This window comes from Pipistrellus kuhlii, unplaced genomic scaffold, assembly GCF_014108245.1.
Source record: "Pipistrellus kuhlii isolate mPipKuh1 unplaced genomic scaffold, mPipKuh1.p scaffold_m20_p_25, whole genome shotgun sequence".
Classification (NCBI taxonomy): domain Eukaryota; kingdom Metazoa; phylum Chordata; class Mammalia; order Chiroptera; family Vespertilionidae; genus Pipistrellus; species Pipistrellus kuhlii.
The window spans coordinates 7,283,537-7,305,315 of NW_023425524.1; the positions used below are offsets into that span (position 1 = coordinate 7,283,537).

General features: G+C 43.8%; 2 protein-coding genes across 14 annotated transcripts in view; one reads left to right on the forward strand and one right to left on the reverse strand.

Moving 5' to 3' along the window:
- Window positions 1-20,063, reverse strand: part of CEP170 (centrosomal protein 170) — an 88,403-nt gene extending 68,340 nt beyond the window's left edge. For 8 of the 9 annotated variants that reach the window (XM_036453502.2, XM_036453500.2, XM_036453499.2 and 5 more), the window contains exons 1-2: window positions 19,948-20,063; window positions 994-1,139 (exon numbers count right to left, since the gene is read on the reverse strand). In XM_036453502.2, the coding sequence (XP_036309395.1) occupies window positions 994-1,098 (105 nt within the window). In that variant the 5' untranslated portion in view covers window positions 1,099-1,139; window positions 19,948-20,063. Of the gene's footprint in view, window positions 1-993; window positions 1,140-19,947 lie in introns of those variants that run through there. The other variant, XM_045587126.1, reaches the window with a different exon arrangement.
- Window positions 20,064-21,024: 961 nt separating this feature from the next.
- SDCCAG8 (SHH signaling and ciliogenesis regulator SDCCAG8) overlaps window positions 21,025-21,779 on the forward strand; it is a 188,166-nt gene continuing 187,411 nt past the window's right edge. For all 5 annotated transcript variants that reach the window (XR_006742625.1, XR_006742626.1, XM_036453530.2 and 2 more), the window contains exon 1: window positions 21,025-21,144. Coding sequence is in view for 3 of the 5 variants with exons in the window: in XM_036453530.2 (XP_036309423.1) it covers window positions 21,078-21,144 (67 nt within the window). In the remaining 2 variants the exon portion in view is untranslated. The remainder of the gene's footprint in view (window positions 21,145-21,779) is intronic.

Genomic DNA, 21,779 nt, shown 5'->3' on the forward strand with positions numbered 1-21,779 from the left:
TAATTTCTTTTAAATAAAAATGTAATGAGCTTATGCAAATTGGACTCTTCCCAGGATAATTCAGGGTTTCTCAGTCTCAGCACTATTGTTATTTGGGACCTGATGGTTCTCTGTTGTGTATGTGGGGTGGTGGTGATGGTGGAAAGAAGTATGCTGGACAGTGTAGAAAATTTAGCAGCATCCTGGCTTCTTGGTCACTACTTTTTAGATGTCAGTAGCAACAACCTCCAACTGTCCACCATTTGTAACAATCAAAATGTCTCCAGATACTGCTAAATGACCTTGGGAAGGCAGGATCCCCCAGGTGAGAACTAACGGGCTAATAAACATTTCTACTCTAAGTTCTTGTTTATATTTTTTTAACCAAAAATGGGGAGGAAGGAGACAAGGGAATAAACTTTATTCTAGATTGCCAGGACCTATTAAAATAACGAAATCTCAAAATCTAAAGATCTACTTTGCTGCTGATCATATCACTCAAAACTATCTTACAAGTATCTTTTTAAAAATAAGTCCTTTAAACCAAATTCAGTAAATACCAATTTTTGGTATTGAACAAATACCAAAAATGTTCAATTGTGTTCAAACTACTGGAACGCATTGCAACGAACATCTCCAAAAGAAGCATGAAGCTAATGTCAGCATCACTGCAGTGCCCATGGTGAAGATTCAGTTTTACTTCATGCTATATAATTTTGTGAATTATTTACATCTTATTTTTAAACTGCTTAACGTGAATCTTCTTACTTAGGAATAAACTTCTCTACTCTTGAGTCTCATTTTTCAAAATATAATTCCCAAGATTTAGGATATATATATTTTTTTAGATGATTCAAGGAGAACATGAATTAATCACTTAAACAGGTAGCTGGAGCTATAAGAGGGGGAGTCATAAAGTTCAAATGGATAGTGTTGTTCCCCAAAGGGGTTGAAGGCTATTTTATAGCAATTCCAGGTTTTGAGCAGACACACACAGAAGGCTGGTTCCGTTACCTGCAACATGAGCTCACAGTCTTCTCTCCCCACAAAAATCATTTCTCGTGGCAGCCTGTGGCGAGTGCCTCCACTGCTCACCAAAAACCAGGATGTTAAGCTCATTTTCTGCTTAGCTTCTAGGTCTTTGGCAAAGCTACATCATCCTGCGGAGAGATCCAGAAAAACACACATTCAGATATTTTTAGCTTTAGCATCCGATCACTGAACCCTAAGAGTAAGGCTAAGAATAGAATTACGTTAAACATTTACCCCTGACTAAACACAGGCCACAGGTCCCCGGAAATGACATTTACCAAGTTCTCATTAGTAAAGTAAGTCCAGAAACTCCACTAGGAGTTCAATTAAAAAAGAAGACATTGGGTAATTAAGTATGCAGTCAACTTAATAAACATGTTTCACTTTTCCTGAAGGGCTTTGAGCATCACTTATAAAGGTCTATAATCTTCAAGATAATGGTCACATTAGTGTTATTTTAACCTCAGTCAACACTAGAAATATTGCACAAGTAAATGTCTACTTATAAGTGATTTGAGAAAGACATTCTAAATTCAAATGAATATATTTTATATCTGATTAAGAACTGACAATGGAAACCAAAGAAATAGCTTATTTTCTACCAAATGTAGATTACTGAATGCACTTTCAAAGATGTCAATTTCAATTTTTTCTGGCCTTATATATAGTTTCCTTGCTTTATATATTTTTCTAAAGCAACAATTCTTAAACCTTTTGTTCTTGGGACTCCCCCCTCCCTCCTATTGCTTGACAGTCAACTTCCCGTGGTTGGCCAACCTTCCATGGTCCTTCCCCCTGGCCGGCCCCTCCCCCTGGCTGGCCAGCACGAATCAGCCCCAATCGGGACTGAGAGAGAGTGCCTTTATTGGCCCCGCAGGCCAACGACTCCATCCATGCACAATTCGTGCACTGAGCTTCTAGTATAAAATAAAAAATATGGCTTTTTATAAAATTTTACTTTCAATGAGGCTTAAAGGGTAGTTAAAATTACATATTTTCTGAAAAACAAAAATACACATAATCCTCAAGGTGAAGGGTATTTTTATTCTTTATTTGGACAATGATCTTGAGTCCTTTTCTATTTATCTACAGTGGGAGAGTGAGATATAATATAAAGCTATTTTCTTTTCTTTTTTAATATATTTTATTGATTTTTTAGAGAGGAAGAGAGAGGGATAGAGAGTTAGAAACATTGATGAGAGAGAAACATCGATCAACTGCCTCCTGCACACCCCCTACTGGGGACGTGCCCACAACCAAGGTACATGCCCTTGACTGGAATCAAACCCGGGACCTTCCAGTCTGCAGGCCGACGCTCTGCCCACTGAGCCAAACCGGTTTTGGCAAAGCTATTTTTTATAGTTCTTATATGGAACTCTCCCCTTCAGAGATGGGGTCTAAGTTCCCACCCATCACCCTGACTCATCACTTGTTTGGGCCAATGGGATGACGTCAGCAGATGTAATGAAAGCAGAGGCTCTACTGTGTTTGGGCAATTGGGCTTGCCCTCCAGCACCTACGTGATCATCAAAAACAGAAGGTGCCCTGATTCCAAGTGGGTGAATGAGAGTGAGGTGGAAGAGACAGGGGCCTAAGATGCAACTTGAAGCCAGGCTCTCAGGATATCATCCAGCCCCTACTCTGAGCATTGAGGTTCACTAAACAAGCAAGCAAGAAAACCTGCTCCAAGGAATTCAGTCCTAAGGAATGCTGGCCCACAGATGTAAGGAGAGCGATTAGCCGAAGGTGATACTAGAACAAAGAAGCATTGTCCCAGACTGGGATAGGAACACTGGTGAAGGTATACATTAAGTGGCCAGATTATTATGATCTCTGAATGCATAATAGTCTGGCCACTCATTGTGTGTGTGTGTGTGTGTGTGTGTGTGTGTGTGTGTGTGTGTGTATATATCCATTAGAGGCCCAGTGCAAGAATTCGTGCATGGGTGGGGTCTGGCCAGCCTGGCCAGGGTTAGTGGAAATGGGCGGTTAGCTGGCCTGCCCGCTGGTCGAACTCTTAGTGGAAGGGACAATTTGCATATTAGCCTTTTATTATATAAGATATACACTGAGTGGCCAGATTATTATGCATTCAGAGATCATCATAATCTGGCCACTCAGTGTAATTCCAAGTGCAGATCTGCAATACAGAGACATTTCTTCAGCTCTGTATCCTCAGAACCCTCTCCAATGTTCACCATTAGTGATCAAAAACCTATTTTCATGAATGAATGAGTAGCTCTGGAGCTGCTACAAATCTCCTGGAGGTGAAGAACATCTTGAAATCTCCACGGAGAAGAGGCTAAAAATTAGTCATTGAAACTTTGATCCAATTAGATCTAGCCATCAGATCCTATTATAGTTACTGGCCCCGCCCCATTCTGTCACCTCTCTTTTCCTCTTTATCTCCTTGTCATAGGCAGGCAGCTCTTTGACAAAAGCTTAAAGCTCTGACATTTGGAGGTCAGAGGGAGGCCAACACTGAACCAGCTTTGCAGTCCCATGTCTATGTTCCTACCAGCTATAATTAGCTCTAAAGGGGACTGTGCTGATAGGTCAGAGCTCATTTCTTAATCTATGAACTAAACATCTAATATTTAAACTTTAAATTAAAAAACAAACAAACACCTAGACAACTATGCAGATATTCAGAAGAGCACATAGCTTCACTATACTCATGAGTTTCAACATTGTTTAGACTTTACAGCTTTTGTTTATTTATATTTTTAAAAAGTTGCTTCCAATCACTTATAATTCAAATTGAGGACCGAGAGCAAGAAGAGTCTGAGTGATCTTAATTACTACTGAGAGCTGTGAGGTAGGCGACAAAAGTGCACTTGACATATGAGCACATTCCCACAGAAATATGGAATAAACATCACATAACCCAGGGCAAGGACTGTTCACTCAGAGGGTTAGGTTTGGGGGGAGGGGAGAGGAACCGACTATTACATAAATGACCTTCGTTGTGTGCAATTACTTGAGCTGAGACACATGTTAAGGTAGTCTATCCTTATGCTTCTGCAATTAACTGGCTGACTCACCAGCAGATGGCTTTACAGGAGTGAACTCTCCTACCCCCAACTTTGCAGAAAAGAAATAACCGACTTCACAATAAGACTATCATCTGCACAGACGACAATGCTTTCCTCTAACCTGTGCTCTTTTCTCTTTAATAAAGTATTGTCTACGTATGCACCCAGGTGTCAATTCTTCTGGTACCAAGAGGTATGAGCCTGTGCCAATGATCTCCAAGGGCTTGGCCCAGTGCCTAGCTAGCTCGATATTTCCTGAATTGATAAATAGCAGGAGAAAGAAGATGTGATTTCCCTAACAAAGTAAGTGAAAACTAAAAAGAAAGGGGGAAAAGTAATAAAGTTCACCCCCTGAAATTGTCACGTGCACCAGCAGTAAAGTTTATAAATTAAAATGATCCAAGCTACTGCATCACCTGATGCATTGGTTTTTGTGACTTCTATCATGTCTTTTCAAAAAATTTTTTTTACAATTAAGACTTTTTTAGCCCCACCAGTGTGGCACAGTGATGGAGCATCCACCTATGAACCAGGAGGTCATGGTTCGATTCCGGTCAGGGCACAGGCCAGGGTAGCAGGCTCGGTCCCCAGTGTGAGGTGTGCAGGAGGCAGCCGATCAATGGTTCTCTCTCATTATTGATGTTTCTCTCTCTCTCTCTCTCTTTCTCCCTCCTTTCCTCTCTGAAATCAATAAAAATGTTTTAAAAAGTATTAAGATGTTTTTAGGGTAGCTTAAGGTTCATAGCAAAATTGAGGGGAAAGGTACAGAAATTTCCCAAAACCCCCAGCCCCCACACATGCATAGTCTCCCCCATTATCAGCAGCCCCATCAGAGATGCATTTTTCACCATTGTTGAACCTACACTGACACATCATTATCATTCAACGTCCCGTTTACATTATGGTTCACTCTTGCTGCTGTACATTCTATGGACAAATGTATAATGGCATGTATCCACCATTATGGCATCAGAGAGTATTTTCAATGCCCTAAAAACCCTGTGTTCCTCTATTCACCCTCCCTCTCACCAACTTCTGATCTTTTATGGCCTCCATAGTTTTGCCTTTTCCAGAATGTCATATAATTGGAATCATGTAGTATGTAGTGTTTTAAGATTGGCTTCTTTCACTTGGTAATATGCATTTAAGGTTTCTACAAGTCTTTTCATGGCTTGATAGCTCCCTTCTTTATAGCATTCAAAAATATTCTATTGTCTGGAGGTACCCCAGTTTATGTATCCATTCACCTGCTGAAAGATATCTGTGATTGTTTCCAACTTTTGGCAATTATGAATAAAGCTGCTATAAATACCATGTCTTTTTTATACCTCATACAAAGTACCCAAAAGATAAGTGAATATATTTTAAACAAATGTATAAATTCAGGATTTATATTTAACACTTTCCCCTACTAATCCTTAACAGAAAATATCCTCAACACTAAAGTATCTGCCTTTCATCCCCACATATTTCTGAAATGAATCAATTATTAGGGTTGCATTTCAGCTAAAAACTCAGATCAAATAAGGTATAGCTATGGTTGATCATATGTTATAAAAACAACAGCCATAATTCTATATAATAAAAGTCTAAAATGCTAAGTGTGCGACTGTTTGTTCAATGGTTTGACCAGTCACTATGATGCACACTGACCATCAGGGGGCAGACGCTCTGACTGATAGGTTAGCCTGCTGCTGGGGTCTGGCTGATAGGAACTGGGTGAAATGGGCAGGATACGCCCTGGAGCCCTCCCGTGAACCCTCCTAGGCTGGCCAATCTCCCACAGTCCCTCCCTGGCCAGCTGGCCCAGATGGGGCGAGACAGGCTGGACATGCCCTGGACATATCTGTGCACCAGGCCAGTTTCAGCCCAATCCCCACAGTCCAGGCTGAGGGACCCCACTGGTGCACGAATGTACTGGGCCTCTAGTTTTAAATAACCTTTTAATTTACATTAGGAAGCACTTACTATGTGCCAGATAATGTTCTAGTAACTTCACACACACACACACACACACACACACACACACACAACTTTTCAACCAGAAAAATTACATAAGTTCTAGAAAATGGACATAAAAAAATCAATTGAAGTAGAGAGTCCATTATATAGAGTACTATAACAAGAAATCATCATTTTTTTTTCTTTATTCACAAGTATTTAAGTACTCAGCACGACAGATAACAGGGAGAAAGTGATGATCAAGACAGAAAATGTCCCTCACCGCATAGAATCAGTAATAGGCAAAAGCTAAGACAATAATAAAACAACTCCAGTGACGATGGGAAGAGAGAACATGAGAAAAGAGAATGCATGAGGGGACAGGTGCAGGGTGGCTGGCCGGTCCAGGGAAACCTCTCTGAGGAAGGGACATACACGCAGCAACACTGACAAAGGCAGCTCTGCTGGGTCATTAGCCTGACCTGGGACAGAGAATGAAATAGATTCCTGGGGGGAAAATATTTCTTTTAAAACCCCACCCAACTAGAAACTGTACAACTAATCCAAAGAAATGAGCCCACAGCTGTGCTATTTTTGGATACCTACCAAGATACTCGTTCTATGCTCGTGTGAACAAACTTGGTACTGGGAAAATTTCTGCTTCCATATACTCATGATTATTTTGGAATGAGCGCTACACATCTTGCCTTTATCTTCTGTCACATGTAAATATATGTATGTATTGAATTTTAAAGAAAAAAAGAGTCAAAGGAAAGACCTTTGAGAAAAAAGGTAGTTTATAAGATTTGCCTGAAGTAATATTTGACTGTAAATTTTTTAAATAAAAAATAAGTGCAGATGGCGTGACAAATATCAATAGTCATATAGTCTATATCTGAGTTTAAGTATTTTCAAAAAGATCTGATGGGAAAAGTCAATGATTTACTAAAAGATCACTTCTTAAAAAAATCATTTTATAAAGTGCTTAAAAATTGCATGAGAAACCAATTACGCTTTTCCATAAATTATCTAGACATTCAAAGCGCTTGCCAAGTTTTCTCTGCCAGTTTATGAAATATGTACAGTCCGCCTGGCTCTCGTCTGTAGAACTGTACAACGGGGTTAAAAATTCATTTTGTTGCCTGACATCAGCAAGTTGATTAAGACTATGATTCAAACATTTATCAAGTCCTTCCTTTGTGCCAGTAACCATGTGAGGTGCTTACACTTCATTCCTTTATTTTACTCTAGGAAGCATGGAGAAACATTTTTCCCTTGAAGTTCAATGACTCCCCAAGGTCACAAATCCAGCAGTAACCAACAGCAGCCATCTGGACTCACACCTGGGCTTTCAGAGACCAAGTTCTAGGCTCTTCCACAACCACTGTCCCCTCTGCATTTTTTCAAGTCTACTTACAAATGAAGCTAGTGAATCCAATTCCTACAGACTCAGATTGGGCTAAAGAATATGAAATTGCCCAACAGGGCTGGCTCAATGGTTGAGTGTCAACCTAAGAACCAGGAGGTCATGGTTCAATTCCCATCAGGGCACATGCCCGGGTTGTGGGCTCAATGCCCAGTGTGGGGCGTGCAGTGCAGGAGGCAGCCTATTGATGATTCTCATCATTGATGTTTCTCTCTCTCCCTCTACCTTCTTCTCTCTGAAATGAATGAAAACATTTAAAAAAAGAATTTCACTAAAAAGCAGTATATATTTTTTATCTAATAACACTATCTTTTTGAGCAATAAACACTGACAATTCATGGACAACTCAGTCCATTTTCAACCTACCTTGTACTCTTCTGCTTGAACAATCTCTCCCTTAGGAGTCACAGACAAGTAAGATTCAATCAATTTATATTGAGACCAAAAATCAGCTGCCCAACTAGAGGGATGAGACTAATTTATAAACTGGGGTGCAGCGTGGATCAGTAACCTTGAATCTGAAAGAACTGTCAAGGCTCTAGGCTCAGTGAACAAATATGTATCCCACAAATCTTTGCAGGTCAGAGATCACCAAGGGCAGACAGGTGCACAAAGCTGTCTCTGCCAAGTGCCAGCAGAATGCACAGGAGGAGCGGACAGAGGGAGGAAAGCAGTGGAGTGAAGGGTCGGGAAGACCCTGAGAGCCAGCATCCACTTTCTGACTTCCGTTGGCTCTGTCATTGGTGTGGGATGAATTTTAGGCCTATCACTGCCTAGCGTGTCCTGTGAGAGTTGTTTCTGCTCATCGTCACCACCTCTCTCCTTACCCGCTGCACACTAACTGTCTGGGATATTGGCATCAACCACTTCAACCACAGGATCAGCACGACACATGAAATGGCAGGGACAGACTTTATAACTACATCAGAAATGCACCTGTTTACTGCCTAATAATGCATTGTTAATTATTAGCCGAATTTGTGAGCAATAAAACTAGGATGATGGAGAGGTTTTATATTTACAGTCTAATAAATGAGCCACTAGCCACATATAAACTACTGAGCATTTGAAATGTGGCAAAGGTATCTTAGGAGACTTTTTAGTTTAATTAATTTAAATTTAAATATTCATATATTTAATGAGCTAATCTAGCTCAGCTTTACAAACAAGATTAACATTAAGTATGGCGTTAGTGAAATGATTCATGTATCACATTTAAAAAAGAAGGAATATGCTAATTGACCCTCACATGCAGAGATGGCGGTGCCCATAACCAATAAGGAGGGAATATGCTAATTGACCATCACACCCTCAAAGATGCCAGAGCCCACAGCCACGGGATGGTGGCACCCAGTCCCCTCAGCCGCACTGTGGCAACAGGCGCATGGCAAGGCCAGGACCATCCTACGTGCCTGCCTCCAGAGTCCCCCAGGACCCTTGCACCCCAACCCCCCCGGGCCAGCCAAGGGCACAGGCAAGCCTCATATGTTGGCTGCCCAGACATCCAAGACCGGTTCGAGGCTCAGGTAACCAGAGTTGGCTGAGGCTTGCGCTGCTGGCAGTGGCAGCAGCAGAGGTATGAGAGGGGGCAGGCCGGGCTGAGGAATGCCCCCTTCAGTGCATGAATTTTAATGCACCGGGCCTTTAGTACAGAATATAAATACATAAACACATGCAATAGGCTAATACACACAAAAAATGTGTTGGGAATAATTTGACTTGATCAAAGAGTGTAAAGAGCTTTATACTTTCATTTATAAAGGTATATAGCATTCATACAAACTAGTAAATTATATAAGCAAACAAGGCTATCTTTTGCCTGCAATAATTCAATAATCACTTCAACCGTTACTCTATCTTAAGTCTATTCTTTCATATATTATTCATGAGACTATAGATGCTTAGAGTGATTAGGTTCCTCATTACCAGGGCTCCATTAGGTCTGCAACTGCTTGCCGGGAATATTTTGTAGGGGGAATATTTCTGGAAAGGCAATTCTTTTAAAGGGAATCTTTGGGTATAACTATAAAACAATTCCCTATTAACATTTATTTCATTTGGGGAACAGCTTTTGCAAGTTTGAGGATAAAAAAGTCACTAAAATAGCCCTAAATGGTTTGGCCAGTGGATAGAGCATCAGACTGTGGACTGCAGGGTTCCAGGTTTGATTCTGGTCAAGGGCATGTACCTAGGTTGCAGACTAGACCACTGGCCTGGGTTGAGGTGTGCATGGAAGGCAAACAATTGATGTTTCTCTCTCACATGGATGTTACTCTCTCTGTATCTCCCCCCTCCCTTCCACTCTCTCTAGGAATCAATGGAAAAAAATATCCTCAGGTGTGGATTAACAAGAACAAAAAGCCAGCTAAAAGAGATTATTGGTACTTTTACCCTGTTTCCCCGAAAATAAGACAGTATCTTATATTAATTTTTTCTCCCAAAGTTGCGCTAGGTCCTATTTTCAGGGGATGTCTTATCTTTCCATGCACTAGGTCTTATTTTTGGAGGATGTCTTATTTTCGGGGAAACACGGGTAACAAGTATTACCAGGAGATAATGCTCTGAGCCTAAATGAACAGGATATGCCTAAAACGGTTTACCTTCCAAGGACTTTTTCTTTAGTGCTGCCTCTCTTTCTGCTCTGTCCAGACTCTCTTTCCTTTTTTAGCCGATCTCTACACACCATACATATCCTCCAGCTCCTTTGACTCTCTCTTCTTTGTGACCCAATGGGCCATAAAGAGAAAACTAAAGAATAAACTTTCATATGCTCAATATTACTTTACTAAAAGCCCGATGCATGAAGATTTGTGCAAAAATGGGCCTTCCTTTTCCTGGCTCCAGGCCCCAGAACCACTCTTTCCACTCTGGCCCTGCCCCCTGCTGCTCGGTGCCTGCATATGCAAATTAACCAGCCATATTTGTTGGGTTAATTTGCATACTCACTCCTGATTGGCTGGTGGACATCATGAAGGTATGGTCAATCTGCATCTTCCTCTTTTATTAGTGTAGATAAACTGGGCAGTAACCTCAGAAATGATATTGTTTATGCCTTTTATTTGTATAAATGAGAAACACAAGACACTGAGATTAAAGATTTGTTCAATATCAGCTTAGCCTGTGGGGCTCAGTGGTTGAGCATCCATCTATGAACCAGAAGGTCATAGTTTGAATCCCAGTCAGGGGCACATGCCCAGGTTGTGGGCTCAATCCCCTGGAGGGGCCATGCAGGAGGCAGCCTATCTATGATTCGCTCTCATCATTGATGTTCCTATCTCTCTCTCTCCCTCTCTGAAATCTATAAAAATACGTTTTAAGAAAGATGTGTTCAATATCATACAGTGAGGAAGTAACAGCCAACTATGAAGCTCTGCTCCTTGTGCAAAGCTCCCCTTTATTCACATCGTGTTGACAAAGTATCTGTGTCTGTGTCTGTGTCTGCATGTGTTTATCCGAAGGTCGGGACCAGCCTCAAAGTCATCAGTGACAGACAATGACTACACGGTCTGGTTTTCCTGCAGTGGGTTTGCAATGACAGTATTTATTAAATAAAATGATACATGTATTTTATAAAACAGATTTAGGTGTAGGCAGCAATTTTTAAAAATATCTTTTTATTGATTTCAGAGAGGAAGGAAGAGTGAGATAGAAATATCCATGATGAGAGAGAATCATGGATCGGCTGCCTCCTGAAAGTCCCCCACTGGGGATCGAGCCCACAAGCCAGGCATGTGCCCTTGACTGGAATGGAACCTGGGACCCTTCAGTTCGCAGGTCGACGCACAATCCACTGAGCCAAACCGGCTAGGGCTATATATTATGTTTTTAAAGGCCCTTCTTTTTGTTGAACAGCCCAGACAGAATGCCCACATAGGTGAAGGGCAGAGTATAGTAGAAGTGGAAGTTAATGAATAAAACTGACAACAAATATTTTACTCCTGGATTTCCTACAAAAGGAAATCGCAGAATTAGTAGATTAGAGACACAGAGTATGTTTCATTCAATAGCTCTTCAGCTTAAACAAAAACCTGAATAAAATCTTATTCCCTTACTCACATGTGTCAAACACAAGGCCCGCGGGCCAAATCCGTCCCGCCAGGCCTTGCAATGTGGCCCACACCGCGCTGTCATCACTGCACTCCACTGCGTTTCCATCACAATGACAGTTTATGACTGTTCAGTAAACCATTTGGCCCGCGATTTAGGCTGGATTTTAGATTTTGGCCCCTTCTCTGATTGAGTTCGACACCCCTACCTTACATCATCAACTATACTCATTTCCCCTGTCTGCTTCCACAAATCAGTTTCCAGCTGGCTGCCTGGAGGCCAAGACCGCTAACCTCACCCTGAGCTTAGAATCTGTTCTTTTTCTATTCCATGTAGTACGTGACAAACCTTTATCAAGTAAAACACCTTCAAAAAACCCCAAAGAACGAAACAAAAAACAACAACAGTTAAAAAAGGGAAATTCTCCATGCTGGCCTTAGAAAAAGTAAGCTGGCCTGACTTCATTCTCGTCATTTAGACATTCTGCCTAGAATTAAAGGATGAGTTCGAGCAAGTTATTATCTCAAAGCCTCCCTACTGCCTCATGTCCTTTTCTCCACCCCAAGAATAGTAAGAGTGACTAGAAGCCCAGTGCACAAAATTCATGAATGGGGGCGAGTGGGGGGGAGAGTCCCTCAGCCTGGCATTTGGACATCCTCTCACCACCCAGGACTACTGGCTCCAAACCACTCACCTGCCTGCCTTATTGCCCCTGCCTCCTAGCCTGATGCCCCTAATTGCTCCCCTGCCACCCTGATCGCCCCCTAATTGCTCCCCTGCCTGCCTGATCGCCTCCTAACCACCTGTACCCTCACCACCGTGGCCTTATCTGGAAGGACATCTGGAAGATGTCTGGTCTAATTAGCATATTACTCTTTTATTAGTATAGATGTGCAAAAACTGCCTACTGGGATGGGATGCAGAAGTAAGAAACTATTGTACAGACTCAGAATGAAAAAATACTTTATCACCAACCACCACATTCCTTCCAATCTAACAGTCCCAAGTGGTACCACGGGGCAAATGGGGATTATACCTTTCATTTGTCTCTTACTAATCTAACTCATTTATTCAAAATAGTTGGACTACCACAAACTTTATTTCTAGATGAAGACACTGAGGTTCTGAAATTAAAGCGACATGTTCAAGGTCACACAATTCGAGGTTCTCAGGCGATTCTGACAGCAAATCTCCTTGAATAGCTTGGCCTTTCCTGCTCTCTCTTAGTGGCAGTGGCCAACTCCCTATGCTGATCAAGCAGCAGAGGCCGATTCGTGATGAAAACTCTGTTCAGAGCTTAAGATGTAGTAGCTTCTGGAGGAGATAGTGTGAATGTCCCCATTGATAAACTGGAATAAATCATTTCCTCAGAGACAGTGCAGAAGGAAAGAAGATATTGCCTGCTTTCGTGAGAAGTATTTAGGTGATTACATGTGTTATAGGTGATTGATCATTCCTTGTAAGTAACAATACTTTACTTGGCTTTTGGGACACAACACTCATTACCTCACTGGCCACTTCTTTTTTTTTTTTTTAATATATTTTTTATTGATTTCAGAGAGGAAGAGGGAGAGAGAGAGAGAAACATCAATGATGAGAAAGAATCATTGACTGGCTGCTTCCTGCATGCCCCCCACTGGGGATCAAGCCTGAAACGCCAGCATGTACCCTTGACCTGAATCGAACCTGGGACCCCTCAGTCCGCAGGCCAACACTGAGCCAAACTGGCTAGGTCATTGGCCACTTCATTACAATCCTTCTTGATAGCTCCTCTCTTGTCAGTATCAGGTCTCAATTCTCAGGCCTCTTATCAACCTAATTAATGAACTCTCAGCCTAAGGGATGTCTTCCAGTCCTGTGTCTTTAAATAGGGTCTACTGCCCTAGCCGGTGTTGCTCAGTGGATAGAGCATCAGGCCACCGGCTGAAAGGTCCCAGGTTTGATCCTGGTTAAGTTGTGAAGTACCTCAATTGCAATCCCCAACCCTTGTCGGGAAATGTGAGGGAGGCAAACAATTGGCATGTCTCTCTCACATTGATGTTTCTCTCTCTCTCTCTCCCTCCTTCCCTTTCACTCTCTCTACAAGTCAATTGAAAAATATCCTTGGACCTGGCTGATTTGGCTCAGTGGATAGAGCACTGGCCTGTGGACTGAAAGGTTCTGGGTTTGTTTCAAATCAAGGCAACATGCCCAGGTTGTAGGGGGTGTGTAGGAGGCAGCCAGTCAATGATTCTCTCATCATTGATGTTTCTCTCCCTGTCTGAAATCAATAAAAATATACTTTTTAAAAGAAGAAAAAGAAAAATATCCTCAAGTGAGGATTAAACAAAACAAAACAAAACAAAAAATAAATACTGTCTACTGATGATGCTTAAATTTCAATATCTTCAGTCTGAAATGAACTTCTGAATTCCGGACTAATATATTCGACTGCCTACTTGATATCTCCACTTGGATGTTTAAATAGACATTTCGAACTTAATTTGTCCCAAGCACCTGGTCTTTTTAAAAGCAGAATCTGATAATTTTCACTATAGCCACTCTACCACTCAGTGTGAACCACTAACATTTCTTAGACTAGATCACTCCAAATGTGTCTTAGCTCATCCTCCTTGTCCCTCTCTCTCCACCCTCCAGTCTAACAGCCACAAAACAGTGGAGCCATACTTTAAAAATATAACCCAATTCTTAAGTCATTCTCCTGCTCCAACACTCCAATGAGCTCACAAGGCAGTTTAAATAAAATCAACCAGTGCAATCTTCCTCCAACCTCTTCTCCTCTTACCTTTCCAGCCAGTGACCTCTTTGTTTTTAGAATCCACTCATCCCATTCCTGTCTCAGGACCACTAACCAGATACCTTCATGGCTGCTTCCTTATTTTCTACTAGAGGCCCAGTGCACGAATTCGGGCACAAGTTGGGTCCCTTGGCCTCGCTGGCAATCATGTTGTCTTGCCCAGTCCTGATGGGGGCCGATGGGGGCTGGCCAGCTGGGGAGGGACCACAGGAGGCCTCCAGGGCTTGTCTGGCCCTCCTGCCCAGTCCTAATGGGCCAGACCCCAGCAGCAAGCTAACCTACCAGTTGTAGCATCTGCTTCTGGTGGTCAGTTCGCATCATAGCAATCGGTCAAGCGGTCACTCAAATGGTCGACCAATAGGTCAGACACTTAGCCTATTACACTTTTATTATATAGGATAAGTCTCTGCTAAATGTCACCTTCTCAGAGTGGGATGTCCCCTGACCACTCTCTAAAGTATATCTGTCCAGGCGCAGAAAACTGCATAAAGAGGCTATCCTTTATGTAAAAGAGAGGGGGTGAATTAAGATTAAATTTATAAAATTGAATTGGAAAAAAAAAATTACTGAAAGGATAAATACAGGAAGAGGGCAGCATGATTTCCTCTTTAATTAAAAACAACAAATAAATAAAAACATCTCAACGGTTTCTAGTATCTTGTGTCACCGCTTACCTCCAGCATATTTCATTCATGCAACACTTCTATTTATAAATCTGCAGGCTGCCCTTGGCCACATCCAGTACACGGACAGGATAAAGACATAAGAGGGCTGGCTTGTTCATTCTGCGAACGTCAAAAAGCCAGGAAGGGAAGCTAAACCCTTGGATAACGGAATCGTGATTCAAGAAGACCTCAACAAGTTTTAACGCTGGCTACATTCAAAGAGATGACTTTACAACAGTTAAAGGTAAATAACACTGCTTCAAAATCACCGTGAACTTGTATATACAGACTGGGAGAAAGCTTAACATAAAAAAAGATGCTGGCTTATGTTGATAACATCAGTGGTTTCCAGACAAATTTTTCAAAACACAAAGAGAAACAATATCCAGCTGCCAACTTTTTATTGTTTATTTAAGAATTCTAAGACAAAACCAAGAAATCCAAGACAAATGTCCCAAGAAATTTACCACCCAGCACTATCATTTCATAAAGAAGGGTCATTATAGCATCAGAAAAGGAGAAATCAGAATCGTAAGAAGAAGAAAAAAATCCCTACTCGCACAACTATGACTGGAAAAGCCACGTAACATTTTTTCTCTCACTTTCCTGCTAGTCAAGAGTTAACACAATTTGAGACCGCAAACACAAGTGCACTGCTTAAGCTGAGGAAAGACATAATTTCACTGCACTATATTCAGACCATAACTGCAGAATTAAATAGGGAACCAGATCAGAGAAAGAATAGCTCTGACAAAGCTGACTGCAGTCGACAGATGAGATGGCAAAGGAAGCCACATCACATGAAGTTGCAGGGGTTGTCATATTTAACTTAGAAAAGAGAAGACCTAGCTAGCAAGGACCCAGGCTAGTGAGGAAAAGCTTACCGCATCTCACTCATGAAGACAGAACTGCAAAGTGGGAAGAAGTTACATAATACAGACAGAGCAGGTACTAACTCAACTTCAGTAAGATCTTTCCATACTTTTCAAAAGCTACTTTCTCATGGAAATGGTTTGTGGAGAAGCTGGGTTCAATAACATCTACAGGGATTTAGTAGTCGGCATGGTATTACTTCTAAAATCTCCTCTAAGCCTAAAATGTTATAAATCAGAAAGGAATCAATGTTGCCTTCTGAACCCACTAAAAAAGGTGAGTGGTCAGAATTTTTGCTTTAGTCAAAAAGACATAGGTTGAGTTATGGGTTGTACCACTTAGTAATGTGTGACACAAAACAAAATTATTCACTAACTCTAGGTCTCAAATATTCTCAACTGGAAAATAATACCTTATTTATAGTACTGTTGCATGAATTACACACACACACACACACACACACACACACTCTGCCTAGCACTTACACTGAATGGACAGATTAATATGATCTCTGAATGCATAATAATCTGGCACTTATTACACACACACACACACACACACACACACACATATATGTTAGATATTAGAAGCCTGGTGCATGAATTCGTGCATGGGTAGGGTCTGGCCAGCCTGGTCAAGGGGAAGGGACATAGGTGGCTGGCCAGCCTGCCTGCTGGTTGAGCTCCTGGTTGAGGGGACAATTTGCTTATTAGCCTTTTATTATATAGAATATACACTGAGTGGTCAGATTATTATGCGTTCAGAGATCATAATAATCTGGCCACTCAGTGTAGTAGGTGCTTACTACATAATAGATTATTCATTTATGTAACAAATATCATGCGTGTTCCAAAGAGTAATATTTTCTGTCTTACTTATTAATGATTGTTATACTTAAATGACTTCTCTGCTATGTCTCATTTTTCAAACCTAATGCATGCTTGGGATTCTTTTCCACTTACATATTAGTACAATCCCTATTTGCATGTTAGTACTTTTTGTAAAGCTTTCTTTAACCTCACTTTGGTGGTTTCCTTTCTATTTTTGTTTGACACAAAACTGGGCTTTACTGTCAGTACATATTGGCTGTATCAGTTCACTTTGGCCAAACAATTTCATAATATGCTCTTGAACAATCATTTCAACTAACTGGACTCTATATCCAGTTTCATCAACCTTACCCCAAGACAGAAGATTCCTTATTGTCTTGTATTGCACACATTGGCCAACTCAAGAAATATATGAGTAAGTACATTAAAACCCATTCCACCAAGTGTAATTGATTATTAGAAATCCTGGTCATTAATAAAAGGTTATGGAATAAAGATGATCTCAGATTTCTCCCCGTAAGAGGAAACCCATTTCTTACTGAAGCCCATCAACATGTAATGATCAGTCAACACTATTCCTCCAGGGAGGACTTTCCGATGGTATGCAATTACTCTTTTGTTACACTTACAGTATAATTTGAACTGAACGGGTATTTAAGTTGACAATTTAGTATCATGCTGTGTGTAAGGTATTTATTAGGATAGTTTAACACCGCTCATGTTCGCTATAGAGAAGACAAAAACATTACTCATTAACTGAAATAGCAAAAATTATTTTTCAGGAATAGCTTTTGTTCAGTAAAAAACATGTTGACAACCTTAAACATATACAGCATTCAGGACTAGATGAGTCATATCTGATTACTATCAGATGCAACAATAAAACAAGTAGTTTTTCAGTGTCAAGAGGAAAGACGAAACTGATACTTGGAACAAATAAACCAAATCACCAAGCACAGAATTTTTATAGCACCCTGATGTTTGCATGGATAGGCATAATGTACACTAATTTTCTAGTGCAGTTTTCACTATTCTAATGCTCAAATAAACATGCAGATGGTTATTTATTTCCATACAGGATAATTTTAGAATACCATGAAATGTACCAGTAGAATACATTTCAAGTGTAATTTAATATAATTCCACACACCTAATTTAGTTACAGTCTATTTTTAAGTTGAAATATAAGAGAAATATTGAATTATTTTTAAGTCTATTAAGTGCAAAGTAGAATTTAAGAATAAAAATGAAAAGGACAACAAAAAAGCACTTGATCCAAAAACCAACTCAATAAAAAGCATACATTTAATTTTGGTATAAAAAGTTCAACACAAATCTTTTCTTCAAAAGGTAAATTTTTGCTTAAAATAACGCATTAACTGATGAAAAATGGACTTCACAGGTTCTTGTTATGTGGCAAATTTATAGAGTTGATCATACTATAAAATACTACTGAATATCAGAAAATATTAAAATATGATTACTTGGTAAGTAGCAGGGAAAAATTTTCCCAAGCTTCTGTTTTTATGCAAAACCCATGTTATGGTATCTTTCCCCCACATCAGTAAGTTAATTTCTAAAACCAAAGTTCTATTCCAGTGGAATTACTTTCACGCAACAAAGGATCAGACTAATACAACTGGGGTGACCATGAACTTGACTGTCACAGGCCACGCAGAGGCTGGAGAGCAGCTTTCCATACATGTCCCCACGGGGGGATGTTACTTGCCTTTCATTGGAAGTTGGGGTTTGTCAGACAAGCCAGTCAACTTTTCAAATTTTGGTGTCTTCCTCTGTCAGTCAAGTGCACTTAAGATTCTTGGGATTTAAAACAGCAAAATTGCGCAACAGCTAACCAAGTTAGGAAGCAGGAAAAACAGCCCTGGTGTGACTTAGAAACCGCACACAGGAGGGCAGAAAAATATGCAAGAGGGTTTGTGACTTGCAATGTAGTATTTCCTGGGCTGAATTCCTAAATCTTGGAAGCCTTCCCAGGAAGGATTTCATCAGGAAAGATCTAGATACTGTACCCATACTGTAACCCCTTACACTATCCCCCACCTGCTCCTCCCCATCCTGCCTCATTCTCTTGGGCTTGTTTTAGCTCCAGGACAAGCTCAGAAGCATTGCAAACTCTCAAGGATCAGGCCCTTTGAAAAAAAAAGAGACCTTTGCAATCTGCTGCACCCCATTCCGCTCAAAGGGGAGTGAATGTTCAACATCAAGAGGATAAAAATAAAAATAAACAAATGCAGACAAAGAAATGCACCAGGTCTATTTTTTTATTTGCTTTGATTGCTTTAAAAAAATAAAAAAATAAATAGGCAAGATGTTCATCTATTCGCTTAGCAACGTAGCATGCATTACCCAACCCACCGAAAAAAAAACAATTCTGCATTTCCCAGCTACACAATAGGCCGCCGCCGGCCCTGCCCTGAGCCCGGTCCTCGCCCTTAGAAAGTCCTTTTCCACCCATCGCCTTGGCGGAGCTTGCACGGGCTCCGGCCCGCCGCCTTCCAGGACCTTGCCTTCCTCCGTTTCAGAAAGAAAACTCCCAAGAAAAAAAGAAAAAGAAAACGAGATTCGAGGGAGGACTCGGGGACCCAAACCCCACATCTTCCCGCCCAAGGGTTGGGTCAGCGGCTCCGATCGGTCTTCCCCGGGGGAATCACGTCAGGGCGCCATCCCCCAAACCCCGCATCCGAGTCCTCGGGACAATGAGGCCCACAGGAGGCCCCTGGGTGCTCATCCGGGTCCCCCCAACCGTGTCCCCCACCCCGGGTGCACCGCGGAGGGGGGCCGAGGCCGAGCTCGGGGTGCAATCTCCCGGCGGCGGGGGTGCATGACACCCCGTCTCCCACACCCTTCCCCCCCCCCCCCCGTCACCCCACAGCCCGGAACTGACCCACAAAGAGGGGATCTCAGCGCTGCAGGCGGCTCGGACCCGGGGAGCCCCTTCCCGCCCGGCCCCGCCCGCGCCCCGCGCTCGGCCTGGGCGGAGGGGGAGGATGCACAAAGCCGAGCCGGAGCGCGATGACAGGACTCCATCCCGCGGCGGCTCCGGGCCCCGGATCGCCAGGGGGGTGACGGGGGGCTGGGCTGGGTGCAGGGGCGCCCGGCCAACACCCCCGATCGGGGTGCGTGGGGGGGAGGCGCCGCGCGGAGCATCCGGGAAGCGGCCCCCGGGCCCCCCGCCTTCCCCGCCTTCCCCGCCGCGGGCTGGGGCCGAGGCCGGGACCCGGGCTGCAAAGCCAGGGAGGGAGGAGGATGCGGAGAGCCCCGGCGGCGGCGGCCAAGCCCGGCGAGGGCGCGCATCACTCACCCCTCACCGCGGAGAGAGGCGCCGGTCCGGGAGGCTCCGCACGCCGTGCTCCCCGCACCCTGTGGTCGTCGTCGTCGTCGTCGTCGTGTCGTCGCTGTGGCTGCGATCGAGCTCCCGGCCTCCCGGCCTGTGGGCTCCGCCGCCGCCGGGCGATAACGTTATTCCACACACGCCCCGCACATAGCGGTAACGGCAGGCGCGGCGGCCAGTGCGCATGCGCCTGGCGGAGGGCGAGGAGCCCGGCCCTATCCCCGCTCCGGGCTCCGACCCGGCGAGCGCTCACTGCGCAGGCGCCGGGCGCAGACAATGAAAGGGGTTTGTGCAGAGAGGGTCTCCCGCAGGCTGGTCCCAGGTCGCACTGCGCAAGCGCGCCTCCCAGGCCCGCGGGAACAATGAGGAGGACCCCGGCCTGGGCGGCCGCCGCCGCCACTCGCGCGGACTACACTTCCCAGCGGGCAGTGCGCCAGCTGTGGCAAGGGGAGGTCGGGCGGCTGGGCATGCTCGGATTTGTAGTGTGAGCCACCTTTCCCACACCATCGAGGCTCTTTTGGAAGGATTTAAGAGCTGCTTTCACTTGAGAATGTATTTGGCCCGTTTTTTGACAAACGTCGTGAGGAGTGTCGAGCTTGTTATTATTTGCGTCTTTGAGAAGCTTGCAGGGTCGGACGCTTCCTGGCACAGGCAGAAGGGTCCAGGCCTTGCAGGGAGACCTTGCTGTCAGTAGGGTGGTCCAACAGCAGGATGGAACGAAGGCAGGACTAAGACCAGGAAAAGGGCGGAGCCTCCGAACAGTCCCCATGGCAACCGGATCTGGCAACCCAACCGTTGCAGCCTCGGTTCGGGCCGCCGCGGTGCCCTCTGGGAATTGTAGTGTCGTTGGACTTTGCTCTCGGGGAAGTCGAGACTGCAAGGCCTCAGCCTGTGAACCACAAGTCCCGTCATCCCCCAGGAGGCCCGGTGGGTGGGAAGGCTGAGAGACCCTCTGAGTGGGGTTCCAGGCTCCCCGTTGACAGCCGAGGCGGGAAGCAGGCGGGTCCTGTCGGGGCGCCCAGGCTTCCTGTGCTCGGAGGGGAGATTACTGGACACTGTCCCACCTCACTCACTCCCATTTCTGGACCCCGAGTCTGCGCATGGAGGAGCCCCTGGAGAGCTCTACCCTGGAGGAGGCTCTGGGGCAATTACAGCGGAGTCTCCGGGGTGAGTTGCCCCCGAATCCTGCACCTCACCCTCTGGGGACCAGGGCCTGGTGGGCGGGAGCTGGCCATGTACCTTGCCCCACACCCCAATCGGCCCCACTCCAGCCAGGACTCGGAGGAAGAAGATGAGTGTTGCTGTGATTTTTGAGGACAGGAGAAAGTTTGCTTTTACTGTTAACCTGTGGTGTTTCCCTTGATCCCCTTGGTCACCTGTCCAACTCTCTGATCTTGACTCAGGCACCTAGCTCTCCAGTGCCAGCAGCAACTCTTGCACGGCTCTAGGTCACATTTGCGCGTTTCCCACACTTTGCTCTTTAATCCAGTAAGCTCCTAATTGTACACTTTGTACACTTTGAGAAACATCAATCAGCTGCCTACTGCACACCTCCTACTGGGGATGTGCCTGCAACCAAGGTACATGCCCTTGACCGCAATCGAACCTGGGACCTCTCAGTCTGCAGGCTGAGCCATACCAGTTAGAGTGTGAAAGGGAAGGGGAGAGATGGAGAGAGAAACATCGAGGTGAGGAAGACACATCAGTTGGTTGCCTCCCGCACCTACACCACAAGGCAGATTGAACCTGCCACTGAGCTAAGTGTGCATGCCCGCAATTGGACCTGGGGCCCTTCAAGCCAT